Source organism: Sitophilus oryzae, unplaced genomic scaffold (genome assembly GCF_002938485.1).
Source record: "Sitophilus oryzae breed Bouriz unplaced genomic scaffold, Soryzae_2.0 scaffold_1745_pilon_pilon, whole genome shotgun sequence".
Taxonomy (NCBI): Eukaryota; Metazoa; Arthropoda; class Insecta; order Coleoptera; family Curculionidae; genus Sitophilus; species Sitophilus oryzae.
This window is the reverse complement of record NW_022146441.1, coordinates 1,735,783-1,751,911: the sequence shown is the minus strand read 5'-3', so window position 1 is coordinate 1,751,911 and position 16,129 is coordinate 1,735,783. Positions and strand designations below refer to the sequence as shown.

Here is a 16,129-nt window from a genome sequence, read left to right as displayed (position 1 = left end):
TGAACCCTTCCCGGACACAAACGGTACATTGTGAAACAGGAAATTGTAGAGAAAAACAAGCCCTATAACGTAGGATACAACATTTTAATGAACAGTGCTTTCCATAAACTCAATAAAATGAAAAATATACGAAATAATATACATGTACTGACTTCTTTCGAAAATCGACAACTATGAAACTATGATCCCTTCCCCGACATATAATTCCGTTACATATAAAAGACAGAGGGCATTGTGGCATCTTAATTAACCAAGACGATATAAGCTTATATTAATTCATTAAGAAACAAAATAATTTAACCTATTCTTATTTTTTCCTAGTAAAATTATCCTTGTTTTCCGTAATTATCTTCTTTCTTTGCCGTAATTATTGGCGATAACACCACCGTATTTTCCCAACGATTGGGACTCTTAATGGAGGTTTTCCCGCAAGTGGCGCCCCCCAGATCGAAGCGGCACGCAACGTAACTAACCTCGGAACAGCATCTTTGCCTCCGTTATCCTGGACAGGACTCGCGTCCAGGAAAATCAGCGAGGAAACGGCAAAGATAAGTGAAACACTACAGCAGCAAGAAAATACGTGCATTCCTGAAGGAAATATTCATGGACAGGGAATTTTCCAGTGAGTTTTAGTGAGAAAATTGACTTTCCGGTGATCGTTGTGGAGGTTTCTGTTTAGGAGAATTGAATAAAGTAAACATTGGGACTCAACGCACGACCTGTTGTAAGTAGCTGTAGTAACATTATCCTAATAATTAAGAAAAAATAAATTGGTGCTGAAGATAAATATTTAGGAGAAAATTGTTTTTTTAATAATATTTTTTAGTCTATAATTATTTTTGTCCAAAATTAATGACCCTATAACATAAAAATTAAAGCTGGAGACTTAAGTTCTGAAATAAATTTACTACACAAAAGAAATAAACAATTTTTCGTATTTTTTTATTCTAAAACATACATATTTCCATGATAGTTTGCAGTTATTTATAAAAAAACACTTTTCTATAAACTACCTGTTGGTTTTAACAAAATAAAATAAATTAAACATGAAAAATTCAATATTATTACTGTCTATTACAGTCTGTAGATAAGTTATAATGTATGACCTAATTTTTTCTATTGTATCGCTGAGAACTATAGCAAGAGGTATAGAAAACATGCAGCTTGGAGATATGAAATTATAGTTTTATTTGATATTAAAATTTAAGTTAATAATACTCAAAAAATACCAAACAAAAAAATGGAATAGCTATTGTACGTTAAAAAATGTGCAATGAATTTTAAAATCATATTTTAAAATCAATCTAGAGTGCCATTGCCTGTATTAAAAAGACTAATTTTTAATCAAGGAACCTTGGAAAAATAGATTTGATCGTGTAATGTCTTTCGTATCTTGTCCTGGCCTGCTAAAAGATGCCCAAATCGTATTTTTAATCATATCTCAATTTTTTCAAATGGAACGAGAGTGGCTCATTAGCATATTATTTAGACAAAGCATTTTTTTACGAATAATTTGGTACCATACACTTTATAGTTCGAGTCAAATTGTCGTTATGAACCGCATGTTATAATTTCAAATAAACCATATACGAAAATGTCAAAAGTTGACATATTCTATTCAGAGTGTCATTTTCTATCGAATAAAGTAAAAAAATACAGAGGGTGCCATTTAAAAATCAAAATTTGTAGTTATTTCCGGTAAAACAGGAAGTGACCGAAAACAATTGAATACGTCAATCAATCCTGATTTATGTCATATACTGACATACCAAATATCGTTTTTTTATTTGAAAAAGTAAAAAAGTTATAGAGGTGTTTTGCTTCCAACATATTTTTTCCATTCTTATTATAAATTTTAATATCTTTATTCTTAGAATCAAATTATAGTTCTATTTTTTTTCTTTCCATTGCCAGATTGCTATTATACCCATACAACTATAATGTATAATGTATATACATCATCCATGTCCAGAAATAAGTCCAGTAAACAAAAGGATATAAAAGAAATATAAAATTTTATTACGCTCATATAACACAGACTCAGATTTTCCTATCTGTATTTTTCATGAAAATCTTAACCCAAACAAAAGCTGCTCATCGCATCTTACAGCGATTAATCTTTTGTTTTTATGGCAAAACGTATAATACTAAAAATAGTTCGACATTTATAGCTATCACTGACATTCGTTGTTTGCTAAATCTATTTTCGTCAAAATTTTCTATATTCATCTTTCTTTGATTAATGTCTTTATTATACTACGCTTTATCCTTTTTGGATATATAGAAGAATGTTGTTTTTTTTTTCAATAACAAGGAGCCAATCCTCTGCCGGAAACACTGCGGCCTGTGAGGCCTATTGTGCTTGTCCCCTTTTTGTATCTGCACTAATTCTATTATCCCTGTACCCTGCACTGAACTTATGCAGGTCCTTGATAAGATGGGAGCGTAGTTCCTCCGGTTCTAGCCTAGCTTTCCCAGCTAGGCTAGCCTGTACTCCGCTGTTTCAAGATCTTTATCGCAAAGTCTGCAGCAAAGACTTCCTTGATACAGGTTGAGCTTGTACAGGTAACACTTGACAGCCATGTGTCCTGTCAAAAAGCCTGTTGTAATCCGCACTTTATTCCTGCTAAACATTAGCAGTTCTTTTGCGGTTTTAGAGCTAGTTCCTTGGATAAAGGCATTGCTGTGCCTGTGCCTCTGTCTGTTTCTCCAGTGGACATTCTGCTTTTCCCTGATCCAGAGTTTTAGTGCACTACGGGCAACATATTTGGGTATTCGCAGTACTGGCTCTGGACCAAGATATGATGCCAATGATCCGTGCCTAGCTAGCTCATCGAGATAATATAAAAAGATTTAAAAGTCATACCTTGTATGTAATTATATATCAAGAAAGTATGGTTACGCTCGTTGAATTTGACACTTCATGTCAGTTTAATAATATTACACTTGAAGGTTGGAACCTTTGGTGTTACACAGCAAAATAAAAACACTAATCACCACAATACACCAAAACACTTTTACTTCTACACTGGACGCGCGTTTCGCTAACCATGTTAGCATCATCAGCAGATGATTATAAACTAAAATACAATCTACAAGTTGAGCGTTTATATACTCGCTCAGTGGGCACCGAGTGGGCGTGGCAAAATCTAGCCAACCGAGTCAGAGCCCACCGAGCGTAACAGTTAAATTTCCGTCGCTAGAGTAGTAGGAACAAAGAACTTGAAGGAATTGGACCGTTGTCTCTGTTCATACTATCTTTACATTTATTAATTCTGATGCTTTCATATGCATCTAATTGCCTGTAATTTGAGACTTGTTTAATTAATTTTAAATTATTAAGATCTATACAATGTTCTTTATCAACAATATGTTCGGCAACGCAAGATTTATCCGGTCTTCCATATCTTATCTGAGCTATATGTTCTTTTAATCTAGTTAGTATTGATCTTCTAGTTTGCCCAACATATTTCTGATTACAATCTTTACAAGAAATTTCATAAATACCCGACCTTTCCAGTGGAGGTGTTTTATCCTTTGGATTACCTAATAATTGTTGTAATTTATTATTAGCACTATACACAAGTTTATAATTGACATTATTAAAAATTCCTTTTAGACCACGGGATAACTCTCTATCAAACGGTATTGAAAAATATTTTGACGTATCTTTCTCCACTTGAAAAGTCGAATTTTCAGAAATCATTAACCTATACCTACGTTTTCTAATTATTTTATCAACTAGTGAAGGAGAATAACCATTACACTCAGCCACACTCCTAATGTAATCTCTTTCTATTTCATATCTTTCGCTGGAAAGTGGAAAACTAAGTAATCTATGAACTAAGAAATTTAAACTAGCCATTTTATGTTCAACACTATGATGTGATTCATTAGGAATATATCTGCGTGTGGTGGTATTTTTCCTATAGATATCAAATTCCAGGCAATTATTAGTATTTCTAATAACTAATACATCTAGAAATGGTAATCTGTCGTTGTTCTCAATTTCACGCGTAAATTTAATGGAAGGAAAACGATTATTTAACTTAGAAACAAAATTATCTATGGTGTCTGAATGTGTGTCAAAAACAGCAAAAATATCATCCACATACCTAAACCATACTCTTGGAAAATACTCAAACTGATTCTTAGCCTCCACTTCAAACCTGCTCATAAATAAATTAGCCAAAAATGAAGACAATGGATTACCCATTGTTGTACCTTCCCGCTGTTCAAAAAAGTTGTTATTAAATTGAAAACAATTTTGTTTCATACATAACAATGTAAGCTCAATATATTCAATCACAGTTTTGTTGTCGAGACCATTTGCGTTCAGTAATTCCTTCAAGTAGCCTAAAGTATGTGGAATTGGAACACTTGGGAACAACGAAGATACATTAAAGGAGACCAAAATTTCACCTTCATGCAATCTTATAGTGGTTATATCTTTAATTTTGTTAATGAATTCAATATTATTTTTAACTGAGAAAGAGGGTTCATGAACAGCTAAATTGAAATTGAATTGAGATTCGAAATTACATTCTTTTAGGCAGTAGTATCTAAAAGTGACACTGAGTGGTAGAAGTTTTGCGTACTTACGAAATACATGTAAGAAATTGATACCATCTATTGGTCCCTCAGTAATCATAAACACTCTTGGAAAATGAGTTTTTGTATTCGGAATCTTCACACTAATAAATGACTGACAATCTTTAATGGTATCTACGGTCAAAAACATGATTTCTTCCCTCCTACATGCTCCAAATACTCCAACGATTAAGACAACTTTAGCTAACAGGAATTCTTTGTCATCGACTTCTTTCATAAAGCGTTCTATTTCCAGTTTTGTAAATACTTTTGATTTCTTTGCCTGATATCCGGAAGCTCGGAGCGGATTATAAAAATGCAATAAGGTTTGTGAATTTGCTACCTACGTTTCTGTTCAGGTAAATCATGATGCGGAGCATCGAATATTTACTCCACAGAGTTGACGGCTTTAAGGTAGTGGATAACTTCAGGAAACAGGCTAGCAATACCTTTTCTGTAAAATGCTCAACATGTTTTTCTTTGACCCAGATTTCAAAGTTGTTGTAGGTGGTCTCGTATAAGTTTTTCGACTTTTCGGGTAATAACGTGGATAGTGCAGTTTCAGCAGCTTGTTGAATATCCAAAGACTCGTCATTATCACTCATTTTTTCACAAAACTTTGTAGGAAATACGGCAACGTTTGAACCTAACAGAACTTTGTCAGTTAACAAGGCATAAACAATGCCTTAGAAACCGATTACCAGAACATTTTAAAAAATGTTTAAAAATAAATAATAATAATAATAGTATGAAAATCACCAAAAATTATCCGCTTTCACAAAAAATCTTGTATGAAATTCGTTGCGAAAAGAATGTTTTAAGCACTCAACGCATTGTCCAACTCGATTTTCGCTTCTTTGGACAATTATGCGTCCAGTGCTTAAAACACATTCATTTCGCAACTTGTTACATAAATAGCTATTTTTTATTGTCAATCACGTCATAAAAATTAATACTTTTGCTACTTTTGATACCAAAAAAATGACAATGAAAAAACAGTAGTCAGAAAAGTATAAAAGAACATGAGATGCTTTTAATTAGAATCCCGAGTACTTATACTGAATTGTTACACAGGGATGCTTTGTTATTTGTCTAACTCGAAAAAATAATGGACTAAATTACCTCGAGAAGATAAACAATGTCTACTTCTCTCAATTCTGGGTTTTGTTTGGGTAGAGTGCTTTTTTGTTGTTCGACCTAGTTTTACTATCTTCTTTTTTTATCCATGGATGGGTAGTAGTCAGATTTTGTGATTTTATTATAAGTAGATACTACCTAGTGGTATCTACTTATTACTGTAAAACATTAATGACTAAATAAATAATTATTTGAAATAATTTTAATAAAGAACTACTGCGTAGACCTAATGTTGTTTGTATGGCTGTATGGACCCAAAATAAATGGTAGATACATTAAAATATAACAGCAAATTAAATAATACAAAGTCATGTTTTTTTTTTAATTTTCTCTAAAACGGTATGGAAATTTGGGAAAGTACAAACGGAATTACATACATACATATACATACAGCCGTTGCTCGCTGACGAGTATTCGACACACATAAAGAAAATGGTCACGCAAGGCGTTTTCTTTCATGAGCTTTTCTGTGACTGAAAAGCCCGATACGTGATGTTATCTGCCTACCGCACTCCGGACATTCAAAAATCTCATTGCTTTGTTGCCTCTCTACTTTTTGGTTGCCGCTGTTAACTGAGTTTACAACCCTTCTCCATTGAGTTCTATTGTGAGCTGCTTTTTCCCACTCATTCTGCATGTTAATTCCCTTTAAATTTTCGTGGAAAATGTCCTTGTATCTTTTCAGTTGTCCACCCGGCCTCCTCTTACCGTCCACAAGCTCACCGTAAAGCAGAGATTTTGGTATGCGGTTTTCTTGCATTCTGCATACGTGGTTTGGACAACAAACGGAATTAACCATTTTAGAACAAGCAAAAATGTTTAAGGAGAATGCATTTTTCTCAAAATATTAATAATAAAGAAGTTTTTCCTCTTGTAAAAACAAATTCGGGGACATATAAAAATTACTTTAATCTACGACAATGTCATTATGACACATTTAACATTGTCATTTGGATGTCATAATGGCTTTCATAATAGCACTAGTGCTATTATGAATCCATAATAACACGTAAATTTTAAAATAAGAAACAAGCAAAAAAAGGTACCTAAATACGTTTATTAATTGTAAACATTAATTATGATATCAGTACAATTGGTTAAATTAATTCCAGACGATGACAGGTGAGTTGAATTTTTAGAAAGTAAATTTATTTCCTGAGTGCTTGAACTTGTTGAAGACCCATCATTGCCAGAAATGTTACCCAAAATATTACGTGACACTTTTTTCTTATTTTCTTTGGAATTTTCTATATAGCTCTCTGCCACTGTGTTAGAGCGCCAACCACCATGTCTTTTAACAGTTAATAAATCCACTCCTGAATCTGCAAGCAACGACGCAGACGATCTACGGAAACAATGTCCAGTGTATTGTTGGGGATTTGGAAGACTTAGGAACAATGCTATTTTATACGGCATTTTTCCTAAAGTATTAATGCCAACGGGTTACTTAATACATTTTCCATTTCTGTACCCAACAGAAAATCGAGTATGCTCTGTGTTGCTTGGCCGCATAGCTATATATCTTCGAACCATTTTCACCATATTTATTCCTTCAACATTCCCTTTCGTTATAAAAAAATCTCGTGATATCTTTGTTTTCGTAAATGGAATAATGACATGAATGCATTGTCCTTCATCTTTAACATTTTTCAGCTGCAGATTTGTCAACTCGAGACGCCGCGCCGGCAGGCTCCCGCAAGTCCCACTATCAATGAAACTTTTGTCAGGAAATAAGTTTTATCATCGACTTCCAACAAAAAACAAGTTATGTCTTCTTTTCTTAAAATTCTCGATTTTTTTGACCAAAATCCTTCCCATTTTCTTTTTAGAAATGCAATTAAATGTAAGTACTTACTAATATCTGTATTTTTCTTCACTGATATAACTGAACGTAGCATGGAATAATATCCCCAAAGTGATGAAGCCTTCCTATGTTTTGAAAGATGTTCAAAATATGCCAGGAGAACCTTTTCGTTACTACTATTCTTGATTCCTTTCCCTTTACACCAATCTTCAAGTTTTACATAGGCTTGCTCGTACGTTTGTCTTGATTTTTCGGGAAGTAGGGAATCGACAATGTTTTACGCAATGCCTTTAATATCCGAAGGGACACTTTCAGAATCAGAATCACCCATACTAATATTATTTTTGTTTTGCTTTTTGCTAAAACTGAACGTTTAGCACAAAATTGAACATCAATAATTGAGTTGTCAAAGTCAAAATGGAAACAATCAACAAGCACGATTACCACGGCGTCGACTAATATGGGCACCTGATAATTTTGAATTTTTATTTATATGAGGATAACTCTGATATTTTAAATCGGCTAACGCCTCATGTCTTAATTTTACACGCGTTTCATTATGATGTTTGTATCGAACTTGTATCGTTAATAACTGTAAGATGATTAATAATAAAACTTTAAATTTTCACAAACTAATTATTTTACTTTTTAGCCCCACCAAAAATTAGAAAAATTAAATTAAAATGCCTCTGGACAAGGCAGTGTCCACAGAAGACCTATGCATAGAAGACAGTAAGTACACACCATAACTTTTAAGCAAATTTAAATTTTAAAGGTTAAACTCCGGATTAAGCATATTCAGCAAAATATTATGCTAAAATATTCTACCTATTTTATTTTACACTTTTTGAGACATAAAAATTTTCATATTAAAATAACTTGTGTTATTATATAAACTCCTTTTCAATTTATAAGTTCAACAAGAAACTTTCTGCCACATTTTTAGTTCCAACTGCCATAGGAGTCTTAAAATTGGACGCCATACTAAACACACTGGTGGAGAACAAAGTCGAATCGATTAAACATGAAAACGGAAAGAAATCAAGTCTCCAGTCGAGTCCAAAAAACCTTTTTAACAAACTCAAATGTCACGCGTCGCCAAAAACGACTTTGAAGATTGAAGGTGAGAAGAAGAAAGGCACGAAGCGTAAAGAGAAGAAAGACAGATCGCCCAAAGCGGTTCCTGGAAGCAAACAGTTCAAACGACAAGGTAAAAATGATCATTTATCAGATCTTGGTGTGATCTAGGTATCTCATTTTATGTCCAATGTGTAATTGTCCATTTGCTATATTTGTAATAAACTTATTTTTTGTAGTTTTAAGACAAGAAACATCATCACCAGATAGTCAAATTCTTCATGGAGAAGATGCTAGTAAATATCCTGGAAATAGCTACCAATTTAAGAGCACAGCTTGTATGGAAGCAGGCTGTCAATCACATACGTGTTACTGTAACAGAGATCATATTCCAGTGTAAGTAATAATAGGTTAATAATACCGTGTGATAAAAAAAAACGGCGTCAAAAAGGGCTGGGGAATGACAATCAATAATAATTTTAGTAAAGTCAATGTCAGAGAGAAACTAATAACTAAAGTGAGAGGGCTTGTGGAATAGGGCATTTCGAAGACAAGTTTATTTTGTCGCCGCGCATCCCAGACGCGCATAGCGTTTAGGCGGTCAAAAAAGGAGGTTTTCAACTTTCAAAGTTAAACATTTGACAGGATTAATTAGATTGTCAGTAGCTTTTTCTATTTCTTAGTTCTAGAAGGAGATAACTAAAATCTGTTGATAATCGGAGCAAATCGGAGTAATAAATTGTTTTTGACTGAATGTGCCTGTTCTTTTAGCTTGTCAGAAGCATAAAATAATAAATACAAGAAGAAGTGTCAAGTCAATGTTAAATTATGGAAACAGCGTGGCTGCCTGGGTAACTAATTTTCAGATATGGCGGCTGGGACATTTGACATGACATAGACATGACAATTTCAATTTTATGAAATTTATTTCCGTTTCCGGTTTTTAATGGCGGGCTGTTCAGGAGGTTTTATTGAGGGTTAATATACTTTTTACTCTTTCTAGTAGTAAATAATACAACAAAATTACTCAAAAATATTTATTTGGAATTTAGAACAATGTAAATATGCAAATCAACACAATTAAAGAGCTATAAACCAATAAACTACTGTATCAATATCAAATATTTAAATAATATCAGAGATGCTGTGTTAAAGTGAATTAGTAAAGTAACAGTGCATTGACTAACAGAAACTTGAAGATAAATAAATGTTTTCACAGCTTCACGGGCATAAAACTAAATAACTGGAAGCAGGAAAAGGCAACCGGAACCCACACAAAACCTGGAATCAAAAAAAAATATGTAAAAAACATAAATATAGGTACCTACATAAGACTTTTGTGAATTAAATCAAACAGGACTTGAATGAAAATAAAATGAATAAAAAATATGATACATATACATCTAATACCTCATTTGTATTTTAAAAATAATCTACATACATAGATTTATAGCATTATTGCTATGAAAATACATAATAGGTACCTATGTGATATGTAATTACGCATTTCTGTTCATCTTGTAGAAAATTAATGTAGGCTAATAATAGTTCAATAATCATAATTTACCTTGTATAACTTGCTTTCAATTGCTCAAAATCACCGATCAGTCTTTAAAGTAGAGATACGGAAAAATCCTTGGCAAAGAATATCCCAATAAATATAAAAACCGTTAATATATTACCTATTTTTACCTATAATATGGCCCATACCTGCTACACGCAGAAACGTCGATTTCATCATTTTCTTCATGTAATTAATATCATATATACTTTATTAAAGTGTTAACAAGGAACTTTATATCAAAAAACATCTTTGTACTTATAAATTTCAGCCGAAATATCAGAAACAAACTTCCAATCAAATCTAAACGGCAAAAATTAAAATGGCGCCCGACCTTGCCAGAGGCCTCGGGAGCTGCCGCTGACACACAGACAAAAGACAAAAGAACAGGACGCCGACGTGCATAAAAATGTTCCGTAGCAGAAATTGACAGAAATCATATAGAAATATTCAGGATTTTTGTCTAGGACAGTCTAGAAGGTCATGCTTTCTGCCTGGGTAGAACCGCGCCACAACTGTTTTCAATTTTCCGGTTTACTGTCACCCCCCTGGTCAGAAGAGAAGATTATTGTCATAATTGATTATTTCAGATTCCACGATTATTCGGCATTTTTGTAATTTTTGTTTTGTGGTTGAGACCCAGACAAAACGTTTCCTTTAAAGGTAAGCTTTATCTCGGTAATTATTTTAATATACCTAATAGTAATAGTGAGGGCACATAATAATCGTACATTGCTAATTTATTTTTTTTAATTTAAAACATCACATTCTTTTCTGATACCTATGGAACGACTAGGTATTTTACCTGGTATTATTTCCAGTAATACAAATTATTTTCTTTAACTGCTAGGTTCTTGTTATAGAATAAAGACTATCAAAAACATTAAATACCTACGGGATAACTACTGATACTCTATGCGAGCTCCCAAACGTGCTCTGTTCACTCCCAATCAAGTTAGATAAAAAAGATACTGAAGATTGCAGCCTTGAGTTGGAGTATGGCAAGGAGTATGGAGTTAAATAAATTATTATGTTCCTACACAGTATTTTATTTATAGGTTTTAATGCTTTAAAGTCTAATAATAAATTTTCGTTGTCAACAAAATAATCTAAAAAAAAACTACGAAGATTTCTTATTATAAACTTGAAAGATTAAGATTCGGTTCAAATATACAAATTTTAAATTTTTGGCGCCAGTATATAGGTATGAATGCAACCTACTATATCGATAATGCGCTCATAGTTCGGGTTAGACGTCGGCCTTTGGCGTCTAGCCAAAGGCCGCGCCACCAACACAGTCTTCAAAAATTAACGTTGATCGGTCTCTCTCACTTTAGTTATTAGTGTTCTCTCTGGTCAATGTCTATACGTCATTAACTAAAAATTGAAACAAAAATTAACATTAATTATGGAAAAATTTAATAATCTATTTCTAAAAATTTTTTTTTTCTCGAATTTTAAGGTACACATTTAAAAGTCATTTTTACTCAAAATATAAATAAATTACAACATTCTCAAGGCCAACTGGCAGTAAGGGCCATTAAAAAAGGCGGAGTAGGAGCCAAATAATGACGTCTAGGACTTAACCTCTCCAAAATTATCATCGATTGTCATTCCCCAGCTGTCTGTGACGCCGTTTTTTTTTCGATCGTATGGTAGTATCGTAGGTGAAAATGGAGAAATGCAAATATTTTTCAAACTATATTATCTCGGAATAAAAAAACTTTATGGAAAGTTATTTCTGTTTTTCACGATCAGTAAAATAAAAAGAAATATTAGACTAAACAAAACTGGATAAACTTTGGAGATAGAGTAGTCCTCGGAGACAATTGTATTTGTCTCTGTAATAAAAATATATATTCAAAGTTTGCCCTTTAATATTACACTTTCCTATAAAAACAAAGATATATAGTCTCTCTGTTTGTATAAAGGAGCCTTAAAACAAATTAAAAAAAGGCCAAAAACGATCATGAAAAAGTCATAAAAATTGGCAATTTTGGACAAGTCACCGATTTTAATAAAAATACTGTTATTTACCAATTGAAGTACGTAGAACATGATAATACAGAACATTGTGGCCATACGAGTACCGGTACTAGACACAGACAACAAGTTTTAACCATCATTAAAAATCTCTCCTAGACAAAGGTTCACAAAATTGATTTTATCACAAAACAACAGTAGTCACGCACAAATATTTTTACGTTACCTAAAAGTACATAAAATTTCCTACAAAAACTGAGACTTTCAGAATATTTTGGTAAGATTTACTGTTTTTCTAAGAGCTTTAAAAACAATTAAAAAAGACCATTATGTTTGCCAGAAAACTGAAGTACTTAAGATTCTATTACGCTGTACAGGGTGAGTCAACGATAGAGTAAAGTCCATTATCTCATTTGTTTCGAAGTTTACAAAAAAATGTTAAATACAAAAATTATAGGAAAGGTTAAAATTATTATAGAGTATACAGGGTCTTTCAAAAATGTGTGGCGGATATAACATATGTTTTTTTAAATGCAACACCCTATTTTTTATTTTATTTTTAGATTCTGCGTAAAATTCTATAACTTTTTTATATATAATGTTAAATACCTAAAATTAATAGTTTTTGTAATATTTAAATTTGTTTATACATAATTATATTATAATTGTCAGTTGTACCCAAGGATACTATAGAGATAAGGATAGTTCGATTCCTATCTTTCTGCACTGTCAGTTTTTTTACGTCATCTGATGACCGAGTTGAAGTTGGCGCTAAAGATTTTAGATAGTGACAGCAGTGACAGTTATTTTTGCACTTGACGGACGAGCGGACAGTGCGTTGGAAGATAAATTTAGCGGGACAAAAGCGTTTGGTTAGAAATAAGCCAAAAAATGTGTACTGTAAGAATAAATAGTAGACATTCCAATTGATATAAAAATGCATGAATATTCTTTGTATTTCGATACATTTTTATCAACCAAATTTGGTCGTTTTCTGCTCAGCAAGGCAGAGATCATACGAAAACAAAATATTTACAAGTGCTTATACATTTTATTCCAAAGCCAAATTATGTTGAAGATTGCCAAAGGTATGTACTTTTCTACTGTACGTATATTATTTGTTAAAATCCTTCGTGCCTTTGTTCTGCAGATATCATTTTATTAAAGTTAAAAATAAATGTTTTGAATAAACAACCACATTATGGAGCGTAGACATCTTAACAGAGACGAAATGCTAAGGGCCATGGGTATGCTCGAAGCTCGAATGCGCCAAATCGACGTAGCTAGAGCATTAAATACAACGCAAAGTGTAATATCGCGATTAAGTGCACGCTACCGTGAAAGTGGTGATGTTGCTGAAAGGCACATAGGGCGACATCGCATTACTACCCCTCAGCAAGATCATTTTTTACAATTAAATGCTCGACGCCGACCGACTCTTACAGCACCAGAGCTTAGTTTAATTCTCCAGGAAACACATAATGTAACCGTTACTCTTGACACTGTTCGCAATAGATTAAGAGTGGTCAACTTGAGAAGCAGACGCCCCTGGAGAGCTCAACCCTTAACGAGAGGAAATCGAGAGGTACGATATTTGTGGGCTCAAGATCATGTTCAGTGGTCGAATGAAGAATGGGCTAATGTTCTCTTCACAGATGAGTCACGCTTTGGAATTCATCCGGATTCGAGAAGGCTTAGGGTATGGAGAGAACCGGTCAATCTGCCGAAAACCCGATCTCGTTTTTCTTGAAAGGTTTCTAACAGGAATCACATATCGTGATTTAATTCTTGAGCCTGTCGTGTTAACATATGCCAATGATTTTGGGAGAACTTCATTCTCATGCATGACAATACACGGCCTCATACAGCCAGGGTGGTAAGTGAGTTTATCAATGCTCATCAATTAAACATCTTACCCTGGCCGGCACTTACATCTTACCAATGCAGCGTGGCAGGCTGTACCTCAAGAACAGATCGACAACCTGATGAGGAGCATGGAGAGACGATGTAGGGCTGTAATGAACAGTAGAGGAGGTTATACCCTTTATTAAGTAAAAATGGTTTTATCTTTTTTTTTTAATTCACAGTTTAGAATAAAAAAAACGTGTGTATTTTTTTGAGTTCAATAAAAATCAAGGTATATTTGAAAAATTCGGTAAATTTCGCATTTTTATTTCCAATACGTCCTGTAAACTATTTGTTTATTTTAATTTTATTATATCAGAAATGCAAATAATAAAATTACTGACGATGGCTGGATAAAATTGTAATATCCCTAGACTTTTCCGGTGTGGGTATTTATGGATCTTCATATGGATAATTTATTTTTAATTTCACAGATCAATGCAACTTAGCGACGAGTACATATCGATCAAGATGGACGGCTACGGCGACATAGAAACAGATGCCATCATAGCCCGCGAAGAGATGCGCAGAGCGCGAAAAAAGCGGCGCAGACGTAGGAAACGGCGGCTGAAGCAGCGGCTGGCCCTCAACCCCCACCTGGTGGACACCCTGGCCAGGGACAACGAAAGTTTCAAAGTGCTTAACGACGACGAGCTGCCCCCCAGGGCCAAATGGACCATCGTGGCCACCGCTTGCCTCCTAATGTTCATGTGCCTGATGCTGGTCGGGATCACGCTCAGGATGGCGCCTATCATAGACGAACTCGGTAAGAAAGTCATTCCTTATAAACTATTTCTTCCTTAGAAACAGCAGGCAGCGCAAAACAGACAGCGCTTAGTTTCTTTGATAAATCTTCGATGTGCAAGTCCCATTTTAACGAGTTGTCTACAACAAGTTCTACGAATTTCACAGAGTCCACGACGTCAATAGTGGTGTTATTAAGTACAAAAGATTGTATAGTACTTTTATAAGACAAAACTTTAGTTTTTGATAGGTTGAGGCAGAGGAGATTAGAATAGCACCAAGATTTAATGGTGCGTAAGTCACTGGATATAGTATTGTATATAAGTCTGTCCAACGAGAAGATCCTTGACAGTGATAGATGTGTCTGTCATTTTAATTTCAAAGTAGTTTATTTTATTTTACAAAGAAATAAGTTGGTACAACTGGAACGCATAGCAGGAAATTAATATATTTAAAATTTGACTGACAGTGAAATTTGAAGGACAAGTGATTACTTCAAAATATTATGAAAAAACTGTATAAAACTGAAAAAATCTAATCGAGTTATTTTATTTAAAAAAAACGGTATGTGTTAATACAAAACAAACAAGAACAAGACGCTACATATAAAAAAAAATATAAAAAAGAACTATATCTTACTTTCAAGCTTTATGAAACTTCCCGCATTTATGATTATATTTATCAATATAACTTATGTACAAATACAAATTTGTAATATTCCGCAGGAATAAATAAAACAAACTATTTTATTAATAATAACATTTACCAAATTTTATACCTTAAAGGTTGATTAATTAACTTTAATCTTAATTTTTTTAAACCAATAGGTACCTTTTGACATTATTTTTCTGCAGTACTAAAATCCATTATTTACCTATCGTGCGATGTCGATATTTTACAGCTACTCCAGTTTTTAGTATGTGTTTTGTTTGATCCTTCTACCATATACGAGATGCACTTATCTACGACGAAATGGTATACAAACTTTATCGATGGCAACTTCATTGGTGTATAAGACCTTCTGCCTGGGCAGCGAATATTAACCATAAACTGTGCTCTGGGTCTACAGTTAATTTTCACTCGATTTTTCCTCCACTGGACTTCAAAAGACACAAAACACACGTAATAATACGAATCAAAATGCATCATCTTCCAAAACGCAGGGTATTTAACAAAAGTTGACACAAAATTATAACCTATAATTTGGCAAGACTTTGACAAGCGTCAAAAATGACAAAAATCTAAAGGCGAGTTCATACGCATCGGTGTCCGTTTGTCGTTTATCGTTCCGTCAAACCAATAAAATTGAAATACGATCTGTCATTTTT

General features: G+C 33.5%; 1 protein-coding gene across 1 annotated transcript in view; it reads left to right on the top strand.

Annotated features, from left to right (window-relative positions):
- Positions 1-492: 492 nt before the first annotated feature.
- Positions 493-16,129, top strand: part of LOC115882039 — a 30,052-nt gene continuing 14,415 nt past the window's right edge. Inside the window, exons 1-5 of the mRNA XM_030899859.1 lie at positions 493-724; positions 8,184-8,263; positions 8,478-8,741; positions 8,848-9,004; positions 14,492-14,823. Of these exons, the coding sequence (XP_030755719.1) occupies positions 8,215-8,263; positions 8,478-8,741; positions 8,848-9,004; positions 14,492-14,823 (802 nt within the window). The 5' untranslated portion in view covers positions 493-724; positions 8,184-8,214. The remainder of the gene's footprint in view (positions 725-8,183; positions 8,264-8,477; positions 8,742-8,847; positions 9,005-14,491; positions 14,824-16,129) is intronic.